General features: G+C 42.8%; 1 protein-coding gene across 1 annotated transcript in view; it reads right to left on the bottom strand.

The window, feature by feature from the left end:
- Nucleotides 1-512: 512 nt before the first annotated feature.
- LOC125724952 (NACHT, LRR and PYD domains-containing protein 12-like) overlaps nucleotides 513-26,003 on the bottom strand; it is a 41,466-nt gene continuing 15,975 nt past the window's right edge. Inside the window, exons 8-18 of the mRNA XM_049001443.1 lie at nucleotides 24,131-25,850; nucleotides 16,914-17,087; nucleotides 16,363-16,536; nucleotides 15,743-15,916; nucleotides 12,237-12,410; nucleotides 11,617-11,790; nucleotides 8,111-8,284; nucleotides 7,491-7,664; nucleotides 3,985-4,158; nucleotides 3,824-3,870; nucleotides 513-1,326 (exon numbers count right to left, since the gene is read on the bottom strand). Of these exons, the coding sequence (XP_048857400.1) occupies nucleotides 809-1,326; nucleotides 3,824-3,870; nucleotides 3,985-4,158; nucleotides 7,491-7,664; nucleotides 8,111-8,284; nucleotides 11,617-11,790; nucleotides 12,237-12,410; nucleotides 15,743-15,916; nucleotides 16,363-16,536; nucleotides 16,914-17,087; nucleotides 24,131-25,850 (3,677 nt within the window). The 3' untranslated portion in view covers nucleotides 513-808. The remainder of the gene's footprint in view (nucleotides 1,327-3,823; nucleotides 3,871-3,984; nucleotides 4,159-7,490; nucleotides 7,665-8,110; nucleotides 8,285-11,616; nucleotides 11,791-12,236; nucleotides 12,411-15,742; nucleotides 15,917-16,362; nucleotides 16,537-16,913; nucleotides 17,088-24,130; nucleotides 25,851-26,003) is intronic.

Below are 26,003 nucleotides of genomic sequence, written 5' to 3' on the forward strand. Positions count from 1 at the left end.
GGTGGGGGTGGCAAGGCTACCTGGGCACTTGCCTGTTCGGTCCGACGGGGGCATTATCAGACCTTTTACAGTGGGGTGGGGGTGGCAAGGCTGCCTGGGCACCTGCCCGTTCTGTCTGACGGGGGCATTACCAGACCTTTTACTGTGGGGTGGGGGGGGAAGGGTTCCTGGGCACCTGCCTGCCCCTTCTGTCTGATGGGGGCAAAGCCAGACTACACCGGGGGGGGGGGGGTTAATCGTTTAACAACATATAACTTCATTATACATTGAAATATATAATCATTTTATTTACTTTAATCCACTGAACCAGGACAGTAACAGGATATAATTATATTTTCCAATTTTTTTTGTGCCTGTTATGTCTCCAGCTATATGATTATTATACACATTGACTGAGTGTCAGTGTGTCAGTTATGTTCAGCTGCAGTAATACAGTGAATTTAACTTAATCCAGCAGACTGTGGTTTCATTATGTTACTCAGTTATGCTTTGGGTGACGCTGAAGCAGGACATTAATAGGACAGAACAGAAAGCCTTTATTGTCATTGTACAGAGAGGGAATACAGTAAATGGAGATAAATATATAAAATGTATATATACAGGGGAGGGGGAAAGCCCCCCACTCATCAGGATTACATTTAATTACATATTAGCCAGAGAGAAAAACTATTAAAATATATTTTTCATGGTTATCCAGCTCACTGAACACAGGCATTTATATTTGTCAAACATACATTTCAGAGTGAAAAGGATTATAAAGGTTAAAAAGCAGAGATTTCACCCTTTTGCCAGAAGAACCAGCAACACGTCACAGTGACACTGAGGAGTTAAAAACCCCAAACCCTGGATAGAGGGACTCAGTGAATGAGGAGGTGAGTCTGTGCAGGAGGGTCAGTCCATCAGAGGAGACTCTGTAGAAGGACAGAGCACCAGCCCCCCAGTCCAGATACACTCCTACTCTGTGGGAGTCTGAGGGCCGTATGGGTATGAGAGTCTGTTTCTTATTGTGCCGGACAGAGTAACTGTCAGTATTACAGCGCAGACACCATGACTTGTCATTGTCTCCAAGCCCACAGTCACTCCCTCCTTTCCTCCTGATCCCTTTATAAGTCACTCCTATCAGGACTGCAGGTCCTCTCCACTCAGCCTCCCAGTAACAGCGGCCAGTCAGACTCTCTCTGCACAGAACTTGGGGGGAGCTGTCAAACCTCTCTGGATGATCAGGATATGGCTGCCGCTCTGCCCCCCATGTCACCTTCCTGTTCCTCCCTGACAGAGACAGGCGTCTGTTTGCTGTGTTGGGGTCCAGCGTCAGCTGGCAGGAGTCTGTAGGCAGGAGGAAGAATTATTAATCCCATCAGGCCGCCTGTACTTTATGTTTCTGTACGATATAAAAACAGCACAGCTTCCCCTAACGAAGCGGGAACTGAAGTTTATGAAACATAAAGTGGGCGCGCGACGGCGGCGGGAAGAGCCGCCAAAATGCGGCGCGAGCTAAACTAACGGCGTAATTACGGAGAAATAAAATTACAAAGCAGCGACATTCAGACATATTCACCACAAGCATATTTACCACAAAACGGCACCAGAGATCAATAGTAAAGTCAGTGTCTTTCCTTCTAACCACTAAAGCCGGCTTGAAAATGGCCATCAATAACAAAATATTTAAGCAATATTATTACATGTTTAAAGTGATATTTGATAAAAGTTTGGACCTGGATTCTGATACAAAGGATGATTCCGGCGCCGGAGTTGCGCTCCATGAGGATCCAGTATTTGCAGAGATTGTCTGACATGGTCTTTAGTCACAGCAAAGATGGTCTGAATGCATTTCACATGCATCGGCTTATTTCCGTGAAGCGTGTCAGACTGTATCTACTGATCCGGGAGAAACACTGCAGTGTCGAGCGGGGCGAATAGGTGCTGCGCAAAGCCGGCAAACTAATGAAAATACCGTCTACAAACCATCAATAAAAGCGGATTAAACTACACAGAGCGTGCATCATGAAAAACAGAAAGGTTGTCTCATTAATTCAGAAAAACAGAAAAATATTGTTCAGAAAAAAGGGATTATTTCATTAATTCGGAAAAACAGAAATGATTTTTTTTTTCAGATGAATGCAATACGCTTCCATAGAGAACCGCTTATCGCGCGCGTGACTCTAGATGCGGCGCCGCTGCCGCGAGGCGTGAGCCCCGCATCTCGCGCAGGCACGTGGCCGCTCTAATCTGTTAACGTGGGCGCCGAAATTAAATCTGATATTTTCCACCGCACATCCAGTGTGTCCTGGACGTTTATTTCTTTTAGCACCGTGGATCAGGAGAACTTTTTAATATTCATGAGTGAAGCCCTACGTGATTGGCTGGCTGATTAATATTTATGAGAGGGGCACTACCCGATTGGCCAGTTAACATCGACATCCGCTGCCTGTTTCTTCTGCCTAAAACAGGGGTGTCCAAATCCAGTCCTGGGGGGGGGGCGGAGCCCTGTGTAGCTTAGTTCTTTCCCTGTTCCACCATAAATTATTCAACTCAAAAGCTGTGTGCTAATTAGCAGAAGGAGTTGGATCAGGTGTGTTAAATGAGGAGAACATAGAAAGTTCTCACCTAACTGTTAGCACTGCCTATAGTCTCCCCTACTTTGACTAATTGCACATTTTATTTCTCCTACTCCTCCTGGGCTGTGCTGCCTGGAGACCACAACCTATCAAGATGTCCAGCACACCCTGCTACATGTGACGTTGCCACTACCAGTGATGTCCCTGCATCTAGCTCGTCATTCTGTCTGTGTGATCTTCCATGTATGACCCACTGCCTTACTTCTGGTTGCCTGGCGAATGGAGGGAGTGTCGGTACCGGCTTGTCATCTCCCCCCTGCTCCCTGGTTATGTCTCAAATCTTATGATTTGGACAGTGTGACTTGAAACTTAGGGTTAGAGCTTCCTCTACTGCCCCCTGGAGGATGGGCTCCCCCTTTGAGTCTGGTTAGGGTTAGGGCTTCCTCTGCTGCCCCCTGGAGGATGGGCTCCCCCTCTGGGTCTGGTTAGGGTTTGGGCTTCCTCTGCTGCCCCCTGGAGGATGGGCTCCCCCTTTGAGTCTGGCCCCTCCCAAGGTTTCTTCCTTCTTGGGAGTTTTTCCTTGCCACTGTCGCCTATGGCTTACTCACTGGGGGCTTTGGGTGAAGATGCTGTAAAGCGCTGTGTGACGATGTAATGTTGTGATAATGCGCTATACAAAAATAAATTTCTTGTTGTTGTTGAAAAACCCAAAAATGTGCAGGACTCTGGCCCTCCAGGGCTGGATTTGGGCTCCCCTGGTTTAAGGGATTCAGTGACTAATCAGTAATATTCTCTCATGAATATTAAGGAGTGTTCCAGAACCACCCTGTAAAAATGCACATTTTGCACTTGAGGAGAGAGTCCGGTGTCACTGCCTACGGGTGCCGTCTTAGGACAATACTAACGAATCTCACACAGAAAACACATACTATACACTCACGGCATGCGCAAAAAGAGGAAATGCAAAGGATTCTTTTTTGTGTGAAATTAAAAATGTATAACCACATCAGAATATATTTTAACCATCCTACACTCCCACACAAAGACGATACGAGCATAAAACAATTAAATGAACTGATAGTGTTTTTGGTGATGATTCTGATATTTTGTTTCTCGATTGGATGTTGTCTAAAATGACATGAAACTCACCTAAACACAAACATGCAAATCCATCTACACAGTCACACTCATCACAACAATTGTGTGAAAACAACCATAACATAGTATTAATGGTATTATTAATAAAAACATGGAAACACACTTACATTTCTGTAAGCCTGGTCTGGTCCTGCACTCTCCACCGTGATCCACACTACAGGAGAAGCAGAATGACATAGTACTGCTGCATCCATTTATTTATTGGTGCCTCTTCTTCACATATATGCATAAGTATCTGTAGCGTGTCAGACACACACTCTGTACTCACTTCAGCTTCTCCAGTTTACAGCTGGGATCCTCCAGTAGAGCAGAGAGCAGCTTCACTCCTGAGTCTCCTGGGTGATTGTAGCTCAGATCCAGCTCTCTCAGGTGTGAGGGGTTTGACCTCAGAGCTGAAGCCAGGGAAGAACAGCCTTCTTCTGTGACTCTACATCCTGACAGCCTGCAGATAGACAGACAAAAAATCCCAAATAAATAAGATCAACCCACCATTACAAGCATTACTATTAAGCAAAAGCGACTCCTCTATTAAATATTTCAATAATCACGCAAAGTTAACATCTTTTCAACATTACATTGTTATTGAGACCTGATAAAGACCAAACACAACGCTCCAGTTACTGGCCATTACAGTCTTATTGAGACCTGATAAAGACCAAACACAACCCTCCAGTTACCGACCATTACAGTGTTATTGAGACCTGATAAAGACTAAACACAACCCTCCAGTTACCGGCCATTACAGTGTTATTGAGACCTGATAAAGACCAAACACAACCCTCCAGTAACCGGCCATTACAGTGTTATTGAGACCTGATAAAGACCAAACACAACCCTCCAGTTACCGGCCATTACAGTGTTATTGAGACCTGATAAAGACCAAACACAACCCTCCAGTTACAAGCCATTACCGTGTATTTGAAACCTGATAAAGACCAAACACAACCCTCCAGTTACCAGCCATTACAGTGTTACTGAGACCTGATAAAGACCAAACAAAACCCTCCAGTTACCGGCCATTACAGTGTTATTGAGACCTGATAAAGACCAAACACAACCCTCCAGTTACAAGCCATTACCGTGTATTTGAAACCTGATAAAGACCAAACACAACCCTCCAGTTACCAGCCATTACAGTGTTACTGAGACCTGATAAAGACCAAACACAACCCTCCAGTTACCGGCCATTACAGTGTTATTGAGACCTGATAAAGACCAAACACAACCCTCCAGTTACAAGCCATTACCGTGTATTTGAAACCTGATAAAGACCAAACACAACCCTCCAGTTACCCACCGCTCTCACTAATGAAAATCATTACAAATGCTCTTGACATTCATCATTATAATCCATCCTGATCAGACAAACTTCATCAAGACAAGACATGCCTTGAACAACATCCATAGATTATTAAATTTAGTCAATACTGCTCAGCATACCCACACTACAACCATGATTACATCATTAGATGCAGAAAAGCCATCTGACAGTCAGGTGGACATTCCTCTTTAATACATTGCATAGATTTGGCTTCAGAGAGTCGTTCACCCACTGGGTTAAAATAATGTACATCTCAGCTAAAGCTGCAGTGTCACAGATGGGATCACATCACCTGCATTCACACTCTGATGGGGAAGACGGCCTGCATGCCCACTCTCTCCTTCACTGTTTGCCATCTTCATAGAAACCCTTGCGGCAGCAATATGACAGAATAGTGAAATAAATGGAATTCATGCTAATAACAGTGCACCATGGGTGTCACAGATAATCATCTGCGTGCTCTGTGGGCCTGTGTATATTTTAATGAATATTTCTGAACGGACTAAAGCAAACCTGATTGTTCCTTCGAAAGCCCTACATCTCCCTCTCACATTAAAACAATATTCTATCTGGGGTTTTACCAAGGAATTGTATAATCTTAGCATCACCTCATTTAACTTAAACTCCACACACCTAGAGATGTAACCCAACATCCTATTGGCCTTTTTAATTGCTTCCCCACACTCTGGCGAGAGTGGGACATGGAAGCATCAACATACACACCGAGGTCTTTCTCATAATCAGCTACCTTTATTTCAGTGGAACCCATAAAATATCTGTACTTTATATTTCTGCTCCCTGCATGGATTACCTTACATTTATCTACATTAAATTTCATTTGCCAGGTATCAGCCCAGTCACTAATTAAATCAAGATCCTGTTGTAGCCTCTGTGCTGCTAGGTCAGTATCTGCTACACCACCCACCTTAGTATCATCTGCAAATGTAACCAGTTTACTGTATGTATTGGTGTCAATATCATTAATGTAAATTAGGAACAATAGTGGTCCTAAAATGGAACCCTGCGGTACCCCACTATAAACGCAGGCCTACTGTGACATTTTGCCTCTAATAACATTGTGCCTGTTAACCAGTTTTCAATCCAAGCTGCTACAGTTCCTAAATTCCCTGCAGCTTTGAGCTTAAGCGAGAACCGTTTGAGGGCAACAACATCCAAGGCCTTCTGGAAATCTAAGTACTCTATGTGATCAATTTCTCTTGTAGCTTCCTCAAAGAACTCAAGTAGATTAGTTGAACAGGATCTACCTCTCCTAAATCCATGTTGGCTACCCCTCAGAATGTTATTTGTATCTGTCATGCCCGGCTTGTCCGATCCTCGTGTGTGCCACGCCCCCTGATTATCCACGTGTGCTTCCCCGATCTTGCCCAGCTGTGTCTGATTATTTTCGCCCAGTCTTGTCTATTTCAGTCCACGTCTTGCCCTGGTTTTTGTCCGTCACTGATGTTAGTCGATGTCAGATGTTTCCAGTTCTCCATTTCCCAAATAAATCCCCAGTTTTCCCCTTCGTCTGCCTGCCTGCCTCATCCTTGCCTGATTCTTCCTGCCCGCCTGCCCATTCGCCTTACCCGTCCTATAACCCGTGATTCTCACAGTATCCAGGTAGTATACCATTTTCACTTGGATTATAGCTTCCATTACTTTTACAGTTATGCAAGTTAAAGTAATTGGCCTATAGTTTGCTGGATTACATCTATCCCGTTTTTTGAATATGGGCGTTATATTAGCATACTTCCAATAAGAAGGTACCACACCCGCAGATAACGATTTCTGAAATAGTAAAGTTAAAGGTTGGCTAATAATATCCCTCATCTATTTTAAAACTATAGGTAAGATGCCAATAAGGCCCTGCGATTTATTTATTTTGAGCTTAGCCAGGCTTTGTACCACAGCAGCCTCCGTTGTACATACAGTGCCCTCCGCAATAATTGGCACCCCAATGTACAAGGGGTAACCCTTTTTATACAAATCTTTACAAGGGGTGCCAATAATTGTGGAGGGACTGTATATTGGTTATATACGACACTGTATTTGTACTTAATGGTGGTAAGCTAATCATGTCTTCTACTGTGAACACCCGTGTAAAATAATTTTTTGACTCATTTACTATATCAATCTTCATTTTCAATTATAAGGCCCTTACTATGCTGCAGATGAGTGATTTCAGTTTTTAGAGCTCTTTTGGAGTTAAAATATTGGAAGAAACTTTTAATGTCATCCTTAGCCTCCAGTGCAATCTTCCTTTCGACATTCCACTTACTGTAGCGAGTCTGATGTTATTTTTTAAGTCAACCTGTAGACTTAGATACTCCTGCTTTATTTTGAAATTATTAGTTATGTTCTACCTTAGTATCTCCAGCGTACAGTGTGAAATACCCAGTAATACTCACCTTACTACCCCCAGTTTACAGTGTGGAATACCCAGTAAGACTGACCTCAGTATCTCCAGTTTACAGTGCGAATCCCCCAGTCCAGCAGAGAGCAGCTTCACTCCTGAGTCCTGCAGGTCATTGTCACTCAGGTCCAGCTCTCTCAGGGGTGAGGAGTTTGATCTGAGAGCTGAAGCTAGTGCCTCACAGCATTTCTCTGTGAGTTCACACCGGCCCACTCTAAAAAAATTTAACAATTTTAAATCCACTTTTTACACTGCAGCACTGTATTCAAATGAGGAGAATAGGGGCCATGACATAATGGATTTTCAGAAAACAATTAAAATACTAAAAATTATTTTAACAATCATCCCGATTCTGTTTGGTGTCCATTCTTTTTTTGTCCATAACATGTTAAAGTCAGCATGTTTAACTGTAACAGTGCCATTAACTTTGCTAACCAAGACAAATGTTTTGCATGGATTATATGGTTGAATGGATGTTTCCTGCTTCACTGCTTAATTATTTCTAGCATGGATCGAGGGCTGATAAGATTGTGGGATATAAGGAAGTAGGAGAAGAAAACAGAAGCTGTTTGTGTTTGTTTATTATGTAACCGCTGAAAGGCATTGCGGGTTTTCTTGGTGCCCAATTACTTTTGTGTAAAATGCATATTCTGTACTCACTGCAGCTTCTCCAGTTTACAGCTGGGATCCTCCAGTACAGCAGAGAGCACCTTCACTCCCGAGTCTCCTGGGTGATTGTAGCTCAGATCCAGCTCTCTCAGGTGTGAGGGGTTTGACCTCAGAGCTGAAGCCAGGGAAGAACAGCCTTCTTCTGTGACTCTACATCCTGACAGCCTGCAGATAGACAGACAAAAAATCCCAAATAAATAAGATCAACCCACCATTACAAGCATTACTATTAAGCAAAAGCGACTCCTCTATTAAATATTTCAATAATCACGCAAAGTTAACATCTTTTCAACATTACATTGTTATTGAGACCTGATAAAGACCAAACACAACGCTCCAGTTACTGGCCATTACAGTCTTATTGAGACCTGATAAAGACCAAACACAACCCTCCAGTTACCGACCATTACAGTGTTATTGAGACCTGATAAAGACTAAACACAACCCTCCAGTTACCGGCCATTACAGTGTTATTGAGACCTGATAAAGACCAAACACAACCCTCCAGTAACCGGCCATTACAGTGTTATTGAGACCTGATAAAGACCAAACACAACCCTCCAGTTACCGGCCATTACAGTGTTATTGAGACCTGATAAAGACCAAACACAACCCTCCAGTTACAAGCCATTACCGTGTATTTGAAACCTGATAAAGACCAAACACAACCCTCCAGTTACCAGCCATTACAGTGTTACTGAGACCTGATAAAGACCAAACAAAACCCTCCAGTTACCGGCCATTACAGTGTTATTGAGACCTGATAAAGACCAAACACAACCCTCCAGTTACAAGCCATTACCGTGTATTTGAAACCTGATAAAGACCAAACACAACCCTCCAGTTACCAGCCATTACAGTGTTACTGAGACCTGATAAAGACCAAACACAACCCTCCAGTTACCGGCCATTACAGTGTTATTGAGACCTGATAAAGACCAAACACAACCCTCCAGTTACAAGCCATTACCGTGTATTTGAAACCTGATAAAGACCAAACACAACCCTCCAGTTACCCACCGCTCTCACTAATGAAAATCATTACAAATGCTCTTGACATTCATCATTATAATCCATCCTGATCAGACAAACTTCATCAAGACAAGACATGCCTTGAACAACATCCATAGATTATTAAATTTAGTCAATACTGCTCAGCATACCCACACTACAACCATGATTACATCATTAGATGCAGAAAAGCCATCTGACAGTCAGGTGGACATTCCTCTTTAATACATTGCATAGATTTGGCTTCAGAGAGTCGTTCACCCACTGGGTTAAAATAATGTACATCTCAGCTAAAGCTGCAGTGTCACAGATGGGATCACATCACCTGCATTCACACTCTGATGGGGAAGACGGCCTGCATGCCCACTCTCTCCTTCACTGTTTGCCATCTTCATAGAAACCCTTGCGGCAGCAATATGACAGAATAGTGAAATAAATGGAATTCATGCTAATAACAGTGCACCATGGGTGTCACAGATAATCATCTGCGTGCTCTGTGGGCCTGTGTATATTTTAATGAATATTTCTGAACGGACTAAAGCAAACCTGATTGTTCCTTCGAAAGCCCTACATCTCCCTCTCACATTAAAACAATATTCTATCTGGGGTTTTACCAAGGAATTGTATAATCTTAGCATCACCTCATTTAACTTAAACTCCACACACCTAGAGATGTAACCCAACATCCTATTGGCCTTTTTAATTGCTTCCCCACACTCTGGCGAGAGTGGGACATGGAAGCATCAACATACACACCGAGGTCTTTCTCATAATCAGCTACCTTTATTTCAGTGGAACCCATAAAATATCTGTACTTTATATTTCTGCTCCCTGCATGGATTACCTTACATTTATCTACATTAAATTTCATTTGCCAGGTATCAGCCCAGTCACTAATTAAATCAAGATCCTGTTGTAGCCTCTGTGCTGCTAGGTCAGTATCTGCTACACCACCCACCTTAGTATCATCTGCAAATGTAACCAGTTTACTGTATGTATTGGTGTCAATATCATTAATGTAAATTAGGAACAATAGTGGTCCTAAAATGGAACCCTGCGGTACCCCACTATAAACGCAGGCCTACTGTGACATTTTGCCTCTAATAACATTGTGCCTGTTAACCAGTTTTCAATCCAAGCTGCTACAGTTCCTAAATTCCCTGCAGCTTTGAGCTTAAGCGAGAACCGTTTGAGGGCAACAACATCCAAGGCCTTCTGGAAATCTAAGTACTCTATGTGATCAATTTCTCTTGTAGCTTCCTCAAAGAACTCAAGTAGATTAGTTGAACAGGATCTACCTCTCCTAAATCCATGTTGGCTACCCCTCAGAATGTTATTTGTATCTGTCATGCCCGGCTTGTCCGATCCTCGTGTGTGCCACGCCCCCTGATTATCCACGTGTGCTTCCCCGATCTTGCCCAGCTGTGTCTGATTATTTTCGCCCAGTCTTGTCTATTTCAGTCCACGTCTTGCCCTGGTTTTTGTCCGTCACTGATGTTAGTCGATGTCAGATGTTTCCAGTTCTCCATTTCCCAAATAAATCCCCAGTTTTCCCCTTCGTCTGCCTGCCTGCCTCATCCTTGCCTGATTCTTCCTGCCCGCCTGCCCATTCGCCTTACCCGTCCTATAACCCGTGATTCTCACAGTATCCAGGTAGTATACCATTTTCACTTGGATTATAGCTTCCATTACTTTTACAGTTATGCAAGTTAAAGTAATTGGCCTATAGTTTGCTGGATTACATCTATCCCGTTTTTTGAATATGGGCGTTATATTAGCATACTTCCAATAAGAAGGTACCACACCCGCAGATAACGATTTCTGAAATAGTAAAGTTAAAGGTTGGCTAATAATATCCCTCATCTATTTTAAAACTATAGGTAAGATGCCAATAAGGCCCTGCGATTTATTTATTTTGAGCTTAGCCAGGCTTTGTACCACAGCAGCCTCCGTTGTACATACAGTGCCCTCCGCAATAATTGGCACCCCAATGTACAAGGGGTAACCCTTTTTATACAAATCTTTACAAGGGGTGCCAATAATTGTGGAGGGACTGTATATTGGTTATATACGACACTGTATTTGTACTTAATGGTGGTAAGCTAATCATGTCTTCTACTGTGAACACCCGTGTAAAATAATTTTTTGACTCATTTACTATATCAATCTTCATTTTCAATTATAAGGCCCTTACTATGCTGCAGATGAGTGATTTCAGTTTTTAGAGCTCTTTTGGAGTTAAAATATTGGAAGAAACTTTTAATGTCATCCTTAGCCTCCAGTGCAATCTTCCTTTCGACATTCCACTTACTGTAGCGAGTCTGATGTTATTTTTTAAGTCAACCTGTAGACTTAGATACTCCTGCTTTATTTTGAAATTATTAGTTATGTTCTACCTTAGTATCTCCAGCGTACAGTGTGAAATACCCAGTAATACTCACCTTACTACCCCCAGTTTACAGTGTGGAATACCCAGTAAGACTGACCTCAGTATCTCCAGTTTACAGTGCGAATCCCCCAGTCCAGCAGAGAGCAGCTTCACTCCTGAGTCCTGCAGGTCATTGTCACTCAGGTCCAGCTCTCTCAGGGGTGAGGAGTTTGATCTGAGAGCTGAAGCTAGTGCCTCACAGCATTTCTCTGTGAGTTCACACCGGCCCACTCTAAAAAAATTTAACAATTTTAAATCCACTTTTTACACTGCAGCACTGTATTCAAATGAGGAGAATAGGGGCCATGACATAATGGATTTTCAGAAAACAATTAAAATACTAAAAATTATTTTAACAATCATCCCGATTCTGTTTGGTGTCCATTCTTTTTTTGTCCATAACATGTTAAAGTCAGCATGTTTAACTGTAACAGTGCCATTAACTTTGCTAACCAAGACAAATGTTTTGCATGGATTATATGGTTGAATGGATGTTTCCTGCTTCACTGCTTAATTATTTCTAGCATGGATCGAGGGCTGATAAGATTGTGGGATATAAGGAAGTAGGAGAAGAAAACAGAAGCTGTTTGTGTTTGTTTATTATGTAACCGCTGAAAGGCATTGCGGGTTTTCTTGGTGCCCAATTACTTTTGTGTAAAATGCATATTCTGTACTCACTGCAGCTTCTCCAGTTTACAGCTGGGATCCTCCAGTACAGCAGAGAGCACCTTCACTCCCGAGTCTCCTGGGTGATTGTAGCTCAGATCCAGCTCTCTCAGGTGTGAGGGGTTTGACCTCAGAGCTGAAGCCAGGGAAGAACAGCCTTCTTCTGTGACTCTACATCCTGACAGCCTGCAGATAGACAGACAAAAAATCCCAAATAAATAAGATCAACCCACCATTACAAGCATTACTATTAAGCAAAAGCGACTCCTCTATTAAATATTTCAATAATCACGCAAAGTTAACATCTTTTCAACATTACATTGTTATTGAGACCTGATAAAGACCAAACACAACGCTCCAGTTACTGGCCATTACAGTCTTATTGAGACCTGATAAAGACCAAACACAACCCTCCAGTTACCGACCATTACAGTGTTATTGAGACCTGATAAAGACTAAACACAACCCTCCAGTTACCGGCCATTACAGTGTTATTGAGACCTGATAAAGACCAAACACAACCCTCCAGTAACCGGCCATTACAGTGTTATTGAGACCTGATAAAGACCAAACACAACCCTCCAGTTACCGGCCATTACAGTGTTATTGAGACCTGATAAAGACCAAACACAACCCTCCAGTTACAAGCCATTACCGTGTATTTGAAACCTGATAAAGACCAAACACAACCCTCCAGTTACCAGCCATTACAGTGTTACTGAGACCTGATAAAGACCAAACAAAACCCTCCAGTTACCGGCCATTACAGTGTTATTGAGACCTGATAAAGACCAAACACAACCCTCCAGTTACAAGCCATTACCGTGTATTTGAAACCTGATAAAGACCAAACACAACCCTCCAGTTACCAGCCATTACAGTGTTACTGAGACCTGATAAAGACCAAACACAACCCTCCAGTTACCGGCCATTACAGTGTTATTGAGACCTGATAAAGACCAAACACAACCCTCCAGTTACAAGCCATTACCGTGTATTTGAAACCTGATAAAGACCAAACACAACCCTCCAGTTACCCACCGCTCTCACTAATGAAAATCATTACAAATGCTCTTGACATTCATCATTATAATCCATCCTGATCAGACAAACTTCATCAAGACAAGACATGCCTTGAACAACATCCATAGATTATTAAATTTAGTCAATACTGCTCAGCATACCCACACTACAACCATGATTACATCATTAGATGCAGAAAAGCCATCTGACAGTCAGGTGGACATTCCTCTTTAATACATTGCATAGATTTGGCTTCAGAGAGTCGTTCACCCACTGGGTTAAAATAATGTACATCTCAGCTAAAGCTGCAGTGTCACAGATGGGATCACATCACCTGCATTCACACTCTGATGGGGAAGACGGCCTGCATGCCCACTCTCTCCTTCACTGTTTGCCATCTTCATAGAAACCCTTGCGGCAGCAATATGACAGAATAGTGAAATAAATGGAATTCATGCTAATAACAGTGCACCATGGGTGTCACAGATAATCATCTGCGTGCTCTGTGGGCCTGTGTATATTTTAATGAATATTTCTGAACGGACTAAAGCAAACCTGATTGTTCCTTCGAAAGCCCTACATCTCCCTCTCACATTAAAACAATATTCTATCTGGGGTTTTACCAAGGAATTGTATAATCTTAGCATCACCTCATTTAACTTAAACTCCACACACCTAGAGATGTAACCCAACATCCTATTGGCCTTTTTAATTGCTTCCCCACACTCTGGCGAGAGTGGGACATGGAAGCATCAACATACACACCGAGGTCTTTCTCATAATCAGCTACCTTTATTTCAGTGGAACCCATAAAATATCTGTACTTTATATTTCTGCTCCCTGCATGGATTACCTTACATTTATCTACATTAAATTTCATTTGCCAGGTATCAGCCCAGTCACTAATTAAATCAAGATCCTGTTGTAGCCTCTGTGCTGCTAGGTCAGTATCTGCTACACCACCCACCTTAGTATCATCTGCAAATGTAACCAGTTTACTGTATGTATTGGTGTCAATATCATTAATGTAAATTAGGAACAATAGTGGTCCTAAAATGGAACCCTGCGGTACCCCACTATAAACGCAGGCCTACTGTGACATTTTGCCTCTAATAACATTGTGCCTGTTAACCAGTTTTCAATCCAAGCTGCTACAGTTCCTAAATTCCCTGCAGCTTTGAGCTTAAGCGAGAACCGTTTGAGGGCAACAACATCCAAGGCCTTCTGGAAATCTAAGTACTCTATGTGATCAATTTCTCTTGTAGCTTCCTCAAAGAACTCAAGTAGATTAGTTGAACAGGATCTACCTCTCCTAAATCCATGTTGGCTACCCCTCAGAATGTTATTTGTATCTGTCATGCCCGGCTTGTCCGATCCTCGTGTGTGCCACGCCCCCTGATTATCCACGTGTGCTTCCCCGATCTTGCCCAGCTGTGTCTGATTATTTTCGCCCAGTCTTGTCTATTTCAGTCCACGTCTTGCCCTGGTTTTTGTCCGTCACTGATGTTAGTCGATGTCAGATGTTTCCAGTTCTCCATTTCCCAAATAAATCCCCAGTTTTCCCCTTCGTCTGCCTGCCTGCCTCATCCTTGCCTGATTCTTCCTGCCCGCCTGCCCATTCGCCTTACCCGTCCTATAACCCGTGATTCTCACAGTATCCAGGTAGTATACCATTTTCACTTGGATTATAGCTTCCATTACTTTTACAGTTATGCAAGTTAAAGTAATTGGCCTATAGTTTGCTGGATTACATCTATCCCGTTTTTTGAATATGGGCGTTATATTAGCATACTTCCAATAAGAAGGTACCACACCCGCAGATAACGATTTCTGAAATAGTAAAGTTAAAGGTTGGCTAATAATATCCCTCATCTATTTTAAAACTATAGGTAAGATGCCAATAAGGCCCTGCGATTTATTTATTTTGAGCTTAGCCAGGCTTTGTACCACAGCAGCCTCCGTTGTACATACAGTGCCCTCCGCAATAATTGGCACCCCAATGTACAAGGGGTAACCCTTTTTATACAAATCTTTACAAGGGGTGCCAATAATTGTGGAGGGACTGTATATTGGTTATATACGACACTGTATTTGTACTTAATGGTGGTAAGCTAATCATGTCTTCTACTGTGAACACCCGTGTAAAATAATTTTTTGACTCATTTACTATATCAATCTTCATTTTCAATTATAAGGCCCTTACTATGCTGCAGATGAGTGATTTCAGTTTTTAGAGCTCTTTTGGAGTTAAAATATTGGAAGAAACTTTTAATGTCATCCTTAGCCTCCAGTGCAATCTTCCTTTCGACATTCCACTTACTGTAGCGAGTCTGATGTTATTTTTTAAGTCAACCTGTAGACTTAGATACTCCTGCTTTATTTTGAAATTATTAGTTATGTTCTACCTTAGTATCTCCAGCGTACAGTGTGAAATACCCAGTAATACTCACCTTACTACCCCCAGTTTACAGTGTGGAATACCCAGTAAGACTGACCTCAGTATCTCCAGTTTACAGTGCGAATCCCCCAGTCCAGCAGAGAGCAGCTTCACTCCTGAGTCCTGCAGGTCATTGTCACTCAGGTCCAGCTCTCTCAGGGGTGAGGAGTTTGATCTGAGAGCTGAAGCTAGTGCCTCACAGCATTTCTCTGTGAGTTCACACCGGCCCACTCTAAAAAAATTTAACAATTTTAAATCCACTTTTTACACTGCAGCACTGTATTCAAATGAGGAGAATAGGGGCCATGACATAATGGATTTTCAGAAAACAATTAAAATACTAAAAATTATTTTAACAATCATCCCGATTCTGTTTGGTGTCCATTCTTTTTTTGTCCATAACATGTTAAAGTCAGCATGTTTAACTGTAACAGTGCCATTAACTTTGCTAACCAAGACAAATGTTTTGCATGGATTATATGGTTGAATGGATGTTTCCTGCTTCACTGCTTAATTATTTCTAGCATGGATCGAGGGCTGATAAGATTGTGGGATATAAGGAAGTAGGAGAAGAAAACAGAAGCTGTTTGTGTTTGTTTATTATGTAACCGCTGAAAGGCATTGCGGGTTTTCTTGGTGCCCAATTACTTTTGTGTAAAATGCATATTCTGTACTCACTGCAGCTTCTCCAGTTTACAGCTGGGATCCTCCAGTACAGCAGAGAGCACCTTCACTCCCGAGTCTCCTGGGTGATTGTAGCTCAGATCCAGCTCTCTCAGGTGTGAGGGGTTTGACCTCAGAGCTGAAGCCAGGGAAGAACAGCCTTCTTCTGTGACTCTACAACCTGACAGCCTGCAGAGAGAGAGACGGAAACTCCTCAATAAATAATATCACCTCACCATTACAATAAGTAAATAAATGTGATGCTCTAATAAATATTTCAAGAATTACAGTTTAGTGTCTAAGACAAGGCAGCCCCCCTCCTCGCTTTCCCTTAGCTAATTGCTCACTATCTCCTCTTCATAGTCTGGAATACCCAGTAATACTGGCCTCAGTACCTCCAGTTTACAGTGTGAAATACCCATCAATACTGGCCTCAGTATCTCCAGTTTACAGTGTGGAATACTCAGTAATACTGACCTCAGTATCTCCAGTTTACAGAGTGGAATACCCAGTAATACTGGCCTCAGTATCCCAGTTTACAATGTGGAATACCCAGTAATATTCACCTCAATATCTCCAGTTTACAGTGTAAATCCCCCAGTGCAGCAGAGAGCAGCTTCACTCCTGAATCCTTCAGGTCATTGTCACTCAGGTCCAGCTCTCTCAGGGGGGAAGAGTTTGATCTGAGAGCTGAAGACAGCACTTCACAGTGTTTATCTATGAGATCACAGCTGTTCAGCCTGAAACAGAAAACACTTTAAGACACAGACACATCCTACACATTAGTAAAATACAAAGCATTACAATAAGCATTTGTTTTCAGTATAATTAGCAGCACAGCTAGCACTTCAAATGAATTATAGTCTGCAGAGTGATCTGTGCGTCCTGACAATCTGCTGCAGTCATATGATCACTAATTATGAGTCAGTGCATCTTTGCTCAGAACTAGAGGTGAAAATATTAAGTAGAAGCTACAGCCAAAAATCACAGAATATACAGGAATATATAGGAACACATCAACAGCAAGATGGACGTGAACCTCCCATAACAGTCAGACCAGTGCTTCCAGTGCAGTCCTTAGCCATCTTTCTGCCAGGTGTCCCTACACTCGACACGTATCACTGAAAGGAGGAGATGTGAACATTCCCAGCAGCTAATGCAGCAGCAACTGGCACTTGGATTCCTGATCCCATGAGTAAAATCCTTTTTCTCCCTGTATTGTTATACCTGGGAACATGTCAAATCACCAGTTACGTCTGGGTGATATGACGATATTATCGGTAATGAGCGTAATCAGACAAGTATCCCGGTGTCGAGATCTGACAGTGACTAACCGGCGATTATCGTCTTTGCTGGGGAAACGCGCTTAGGCTACATACAAAGCAAGATAACAGAAGGATTCATGATTTGCTTTCAGTTCAGCCTTCTAGCCTAAGATTCTGAAGCAGTTAAAAAGAATCATTGTGCAGAATTTCACAAGCATTGTCCCTTGCAGTAACCATGCGTTCGCCATTCTTGTAAGTTCAGTATTGTCACATCACCAACTTCTATCTTTAGCCATTCAAGTGCAGCTTTCTGGTGGGAATTTTGAGCTTCCCAACTCTCTCTCTCTCTCTCTCTATCTCTCTCTCATCTATCATTTCCGGTGCAAAGGTGCTGGTGCTGCTGCCATATTTCAGTCTGACCTAGGAGTGTCTGAGCAAAGTGCTTATAGCTTTAGCACATTTGAAATTCTTCTTCTTAGTCTTGCGGGATCATCTCTTTGTAGTTCTTCACCTCCAATCACCGTTGTTAATGTGTATAGACCGCCTGGTCCCTAACCTCCAATCACCATTGTTATTGTGTATAGGCCGCCTGGTCCGTGGAGTCTGCAGATTTTTCAACAATCCTGATGGTCACTTCTCACAAAACCGTGAAATTAATATTCACATCAAGAACGACAGTGATCTTTTAACAACAATGTTTTCTGCTATCCTAGACTCTGTAGGTGTTTGTCAGAATGTAGTCGGCCTACTCATGCCTGTAACCACACCCTGGATTTGATTCTTAGCCATGGTGTCCTGGTGGATCACATATCTATTATACCTCAGAATCCTCTGCTTTCAGATCATTAGTTGTTAACGTTTGATATACAGTATATCCTCCCTTCGGCTCCAGGTCCAAAGTACAGTATCAGACGTTCCATTGCCTCATTCACTACAACAGTATTTCTCAACCAACTTCCACAGTCCTTCAGCCTTACATCTGAAGCCCTGTGTGAAAATTAACTTGAGCGGGTAACTGTGCACATGGAGAAATCGCTTCGCAGCACCTAGATCTTGTAGCTCCACTTAAGAAGATAAAGCATAGAGATAAGAAACCTGCCCCCAGGTGCTCTGATCATACGCGTAACTTAAACAGGCTTCACACAAGCTAGAGCGCAAATGGGGCTCAACTAAACTAGAAGTTTTCAGATCTACCTGGAAGGAGCCTCTCTAAGTACAGACTGCGAGGTCTGTGTACCTCTCCAGACTCATGGAAGAGAACAAAAATAATCCTAAATTCCTATTTGAATCTCTGTCTAGGTTAACACAGAATTCTTCAACATTAAACTCACAAGACTCACAAGCTTTTATGAGTGATGACATTATTACATTTGTAATGGTAAAATAAAGATTAGACAGACCATCCAGTGCACGTCTGTAGCTACATACAGCGGCCAGCGTCCTGCTAGTCCTATGCGTACTGATAATGACACCTTTGAATCTTTCCTTCTTATAAAACAATCAGAACTTTTGCGCTTAGTTTCCTCCTGCAAATCCTCTACTAGCCTCGTAGACCCAATTCCTACAAAAATCCTGAAGGAGATTCGACCACTGATTAGCACCACCCTGTTAAATGTGTTAAACTTGTCTCTTAGGCTTGGATATGATCCAAAACCTTTTAACTTGCTGTTATTAGACCTGTTCTAAAGAAACCAAGTCTTGAATCTAGTGATTTAGAAAATTATAAATCAATCTCAAATCTTCCGTTCATTTCAAAGATCCTGGAAAAGCTGTTGCTCGCCAGCTGTCTGTCCTACAGAAAAATAATGCTAATGAATTATATCAGTCTGGCTTTAGACCAAACCACAGCACAGAAACAGCTTCAGGCAAAGTAGTGAATGATTTGCTTATGGCTTCTGACAGTGGCTGTATATCTGTGTTGGTATTACTAGACTGAACTGCAGCATTCGATACTGTGGACCATAATATCCTCTTGGAGCGGCTAGAATCTGTGGTTGGCATTAAGGAGACAGCCCTCTCTTGGTCTGGCTCCTATTTAACTGATCATTATCAGTTTGTCAATGTGAACAATGAATCTTCCAAGATCACCAAAGTCAAATATGGTGCAATATCACACATGCACATACGACAGGGCTGAGATTCCAGGTGGCCTGAGACAAGGCCTAGCCTGGTATGAGAGGTACTCGCTGGCCTAGGCACAAAAGGGGGGTCAGTGACCCCACACACACACACACACACTCACACATACACACACATGGCTCACACACACACACACACACAAACACACATACACACACACGGCTCACACACACACAGGTAACAAGGGAGACCAACATTCCATCTTTTATAGCCCAAAGATTTAGGGACCTACGGACAGCAGAGTGGACCTCAAGGATAGGGGCCCCACAACTTGCCACACAACCCCCTCCCCATACATCCTGCCTTACATACCACACATTCACCCAACACCCTAAAGAAAGTTTCTTTTAAGTTTGGCCTTTGTATTCCCTATATATTGATTTACTCATGACTACTAGTCTCGATATCCAGGTAGGTTATGTTTGTGTGTCCTTAGACAATCTTAGTGTTTAGCTACCCCTGCATACATGCTCTCATGATTATCCCAGAGGAATCTTGAGAATTAAATAATGTAACCAGGTATCTTAGTGTGGCTCCTAACTATCAGAGGTTCTTTCTTTCTTCGTTTAACAACGCCCCCTTTCCCACATTCCTCTGTGGCCCTTATCTGATCCTTGTGGTCCGTTAGCACTTCTTTGTCCTCTACTATTCTGCATTAAAAGACTGAATTAATGTGTATATTATCAATTCTGGAGAGCAGATTATTGCGATAAGACACACCAACCAAAATATGTTGTTCCCAGATGTGCAATTTAAATTGGTATTACCACAAACTAACAGCCACGCCTATCTAAGGGTAAGATGTGCTATTTAAATGTGAAAATGTAATGTAATGTCCGTACAAGTGATCCAAAGTAGCAACCTCTGTTGATGTATATGGATGGGATTTATTAACGTACATAATATCAGAAATTGCTAATTAATTAATACAGATGGTATGAGGTGTGACCCGCTAGGCTGGTATGGCATGATTGGTGTCAAACTGATGGAAAATCACTCCTGATTCCAAATCTGGTCAGTGGTTACCATGAAACTGTATGTAGTTACACCAGTTTAATGAAAATCATTGGTAAAGTGGTACCAGTTTGGTTATAAATACCAAAAGGACTGCCACAGACACCCCTCCAAAAGCTCACCAACTAGATGGTCAGCCATTGGTTCAGGTGTCGAATTCCTGGTCATCCCTATTCATGAACCTTAGACCATAAAACATGGCACCTCAGAACAGAGCAGGGGGAAGAAGAGAGAGGAGCAGAGGAGAACATCAGCCTCACAGAGAGAAGAGCAGAGGAGAACATCAGCCTCACAGAGAGAGGAGCAGAGGAGAACATCAGCCTCACAGAGAGAGGAGCAGAGGAGAACATCAGCCCCGCAGAGGGAGGAGAAGAGGAGCCCCGGGAGAAGAGCAGCCCGTGAGAAGCCCTCCTGAAGCCTGCCGGTGAAGGCCTGCTACCCAACAGAGAACTGCAACCAAGACAGAGCCTTTCACTTTAAAGCTTCACAAGGAGAGAGAATCCAAGTGGCTCCACGCCAACAACCGCTCCAGACGCCGCGCCTTCTTGGGTGCTACCATTCCCTCAGCTCATCACCTCTGCAACCTACTGCCAAGACCCCCTCCACTCTGCAAACAAGTAAACCAGCTTCCTTTCATTCTAACAACCTAAGCTGTTCTGTTAGCCTGCTTTATGACTTTAGGGTCGTGTTTCCACAAACTGTGCTTGCTTTACAGAACAGTATTTCCCTTTTAAGGTTACCCATCTTAAATCTGGTCTCAGCATTTTCATATTACATTCTGTTTGGTTCTAGTCCATTATTTTGTGTTTGTTGTTTATGTGAAGTGTAATGTCTGTCTTATGTTAGTTGTAGTGTTACTTAGGAATAAATGCATGTCTTTTACACAACTTCAGCCTCCGTCCACTGAGTGCTCACAATAGTCCTGCCTCTGTGCGATCTGGCTACTAAGCTCTGAAACCTCAAACTCGCCTGAAATATCGCGAGACTCTCTCTCATTGGCCGTGAGGGGAGTTTCACTACCGATCGTTTACATTACCTGGTGATGCGGCTCGCTGGACGAGCCTTCTAACCCAGGTTACTAAGCGATACTGGTAACTAGTGAATCACATCCTGTGAATCACTGTGACCCCCCGCGCCCCAGTAGGATAAGCGGTTTGGAAAATGGATGGATGGATGGATAATTAATTTCAAAACATATTGGTGGAGATATTAAAATTTACCTGAGCTAAATATTCCTACAATGGTGTCCCACAGGGATCAGTGCTGGGCCGCTACTGTACACTGTATATATTGGTCACATTATCAGAAATCATGGTGTTGGGTTTCATTGTTTTGCTGATGATACACAGTTATATATATCTGTTAAGCCAGATGATGCATCACAGCTCTCGGTTAGAAGACTGTCGACTAGATATCCGGTGCTGGATGGCAAATAATTTCTTTATGTTAAAGACAGAAAAACAGAAGTACTGTTAACTGGTCCGAAGGCGGCTCGAAATAAGCTTGACAACCTCAACCTTGGTGGTCTTCCTACCCAACCTAACACAGTGGTCAGAGATCTTGGTGTTCTGGTTGATTCAGATTTATGTTTCGATGCTCACATAAAAAGCATCACTAAAGCTGTGTTCTATCATGTATGGAACCTCGCCAAGCTTCGGAAGATGCTCTCCTTTCATGAAGCGGAAACACTAAGACCTTTATAACTTCCAGGCTGGATACTGTAATGCCAGGCTGGATACTGTAATGCCTTCCTTTCTGGGTGCCCATCTGGATCATTACGTCGCTGCCTGCGACGTCTCCACTACCTGTGACGTCCTTCCGGCCTGCTCACCCTTCTGCCTGTGACATCTTCCCTGTTTACCCTGCTGCCGTACTACTGTTCGCCCTCCATCTGAAGCAGCTCCAGCACTTGACTGTCATCACCTCCCTGCCCCCCACTTTGTGACTGAAATGTTAAGATTGGGATAATGTGAATTAGGACATTTGACTTCCTCTGCTGCCCCCTGGAGGATGGGCTCCCCCTTTGAATCTGGTTCCTTCTAAGGATTCTTCTTCCTAGGGAGCTTTTCCTTGCCACTGTCCCCTCTGACTTGCTCACTGGGGGCTTTGGGCAGGGATGCTGTAAAGTGCTTTGAGATGATGTAATGTTGTGAAAACACACTTTACAAATAAAACTGAACTAAACTGAAATTGCATTCAGTGTTTGGGGGGGGGGACTCAAAATGATTATTTATTGCGATATCTTTAAACTAAATACATATTTTTTTACTTATCGCACAGCCCTAATCAACAATACACTAATGAGAGAGCTATCAGTCCTGTGAAATAGGCTTTTAGAAAAAATGTTGGTTAGAATGATTTATGAATAATGATACTTCATTCACCCCCCAAGGGGAAATTGTCCTTTCGCCCCTCCCATTTCGCTCTCCAAGAGACACGCCGACACATATACAGGTGAGAGGAAGTTTGGGGGTCGCAGCGCAGGATTGGCCAGCATCCAGCACCCCTGCAGCTCAAGGACCCAGCGATGACATCACTCTGCCAGCCAAGAGATCTGAACCAGCGACCTTCTGCTCATGGACACAGAGTCCAAACCCAAAGAGTCACGCACCACACCCAGTATTTACAGAAATGCTTCCTACAGCATACAGAACTGAAACGAATATGAGGGGTTTTCCCCCTATTAATGAAAACTGGACCATTCTGTATGATGCTGTATCTTTGGTTATTTGTTACACAAAGGATGGTCGTGGAAATCTTGTCTTTTTGGTTTTTGCTACATTGCTACCTTCAGTTAATATAAACTAGATTAAAAGGGAACCTTGTTGATAAAAGAGGGGAAATAAATTATATATATACATATTCATTTTATATTTTAAACAATGTTTATCAATGTCTGCCGGACTAGATGTGTCGTCACATCCTCTGCCTGGTGCAGCTGTGGCCAGCAGAGGGCGCCAGTGAGCAGCCAGAGACAGCAGTCATACGGAAGCTCCCAGCTCTGGGCTCCATCACATGAACAGGCCTGCTGACAATAACACTCACATACCACTTATACACCCTGTGGATAAAGAGCCCTCACTGTTTCTATAGCAGGTTAGGATGCTGTGTCTGTGATCAGAAGGCAGACTGGATGGGAATGGAAACGTAGTAACAAACAAAAAGTGACATCACTACCTTCAGTCATTGTAAAGGCTGTGGTCAGGATTAGCTACTGCTATACAAACAGCTATAGCTGTGATTATCAGAATAAAACCCCCTTATTAATCCATGAGGAGAAATATATAACATATATTACACATTTCAAACAATATTCACGTATTACTGCCAGACCAGACATGATTTCCCATCCCCACGTCACTTACAGAGCCGTCCTGGAGTTCTTGACCACAGGCAGCAGCCTGCAGTGCTGTTTATCCGATCTGATGTATTTCTTCAGATCAAACACATCCAGCTCCTCATCTGACATCAGCATCACAAAGGCCAGAGCTGAGTACTGTGCAGGTGAGAGGTCATCTGCTGAAATGTTTCCTGAATTTAGGTATCTTTGTACTTCCTCTACTAGAGAATTGTCACCCAGTTCAGTCAGACAGTGGAACAGGTTGATGGTCCTTTCTGGAGATAAATTCTCCTGTATTTTCTCCTTGATGTATTGGGCTGTTTCCTTAATGGTATGTGAGCTGATTCTTGTCGGCCCCAGTAGCCTTTGTAACAGAGTCTTACTGGAGTCTGTTGAGAGGCCCAGGAGGAAGCGGAGGTAGAGGTCCAAGTGTCCATTCTTGCTCTTTAATGCCTGATCCACTGTAGTCTTCAGCAGGTCAGCTGATGAGTTTGACAGAAACACATATAAAGCAGCGAGATACTCCTGGATGCTCAGATGCACAAAGCAGTACACCTTCTCCTGGTACAACCCATACTCCTCTTTAAAGACTTCTGTGCACACTCCAGAGTAAACTGAAGTTTCAGTGACATCAATGCCATTCTCTCTCAGATCTTGCTCATAAAATATGAGATTGCCTTTCTCAAGGTTGTCAAAAGCCAGTTTACCAAGTTTTAAAAGGAATTCCTTGCTGTATTCCTTAAGATTAGTTTCATGGTTTTTCATATACTTGTCATTTTTTAAACTTGTCTGAAAGATCAGGAAGTGTGTGTACATTTCAGTCAGAGTCCTTGGAATTTCTCCTCTGTCAGTCTCACTCAAAAACCTCTTAAGCACAGTGGCTGAAATCCAGCAGAACACAGGTATGTGACACATGATGAAGAGGCTCCTTGATGATTTCACATGTGTGATAATCCTGCTGGCCAGGCTCTGATCATTAAATCTCTTCTTGAAAAACTCCTCCTTCTGGGCATCACTGAACCCTCGTATCTCTGTCACCTGGTGGACACACTCAGGAGGAATCTGATTGGCTGCTGCTGGCCGGGAGGTAATCCAGAGAAGAGCGGATGGGAGCAGATTCCCCTTAATGAGGTTAGTCAACAGCACATCCAGTAACGTTTTCTTTGTTACATCAAACCAGCTCTCATTGTTCTGAAAATCCAGAGGAAGGCGACACTCATCCAGGCCATCAAAGATGATCAAGACTTTGTAGCTAAACAGCTCAGTGGATTGAAGTGATTTCAGTTCTGGGACAAAGTGGTGAAGCAGTTCAATCAGACTGTATTCACCCTTAATCAAATTCAGGTCCCGGAAAGGAAGAGCAAATATGAAGTGAACATCCTGGTTTGCTTTTCCTTCTGCCCAGTCGAGAATGAATTTCTGCACAGAGACTGTTTTCCCGATACCTGCCACCCCTTTAGTGAGTACAGTTCTGATAGGTGTCTCACGCCCACATAAGGGTTTAAATATATCTTTGCATTTGACTGTAGTATCTCCTGTTCGCATTTTCTTGGATGCTGTTTCAATCTGTCTCACTTCATGTTCATCATTGACTGCTCCAGTCCCACCTTCAGTTATGTAGAGTTCTGTGTAAATCTCACTGAGAAGTGTTGGCTGTCCTTCCTTAGCTTTCCCTTCAAATACACACTCAAATTGCTTCTTAAGTTTACCTTTGATTTCCTGCTGATGTTGCAGCATGAGCTGTCCTGAAAAGAAATGAGAGGAAAATGCACTAATTCGCACCGTGATCCTGACCAGTATGAGAGGAAGAATATTTTCCAAAAACATACTTTTTTACAGATTCTTATGCAGATATTTCCCTGTGACTGTGAATGTGAAACTGAAAGTTTTATCATGCG

This window comes from Brienomyrus brachyistius, unplaced genomic scaffold (genome assembly GCF_023856365.1).
Source record: "Brienomyrus brachyistius isolate T26 unplaced genomic scaffold, BBRACH_0.4 scaffold58, whole genome shotgun sequence".
Taxonomy (NCBI): Eukaryota; Metazoa; Chordata; class Actinopteri; order Osteoglossiformes; family Mormyridae; genus Brienomyrus; species Brienomyrus brachyistius.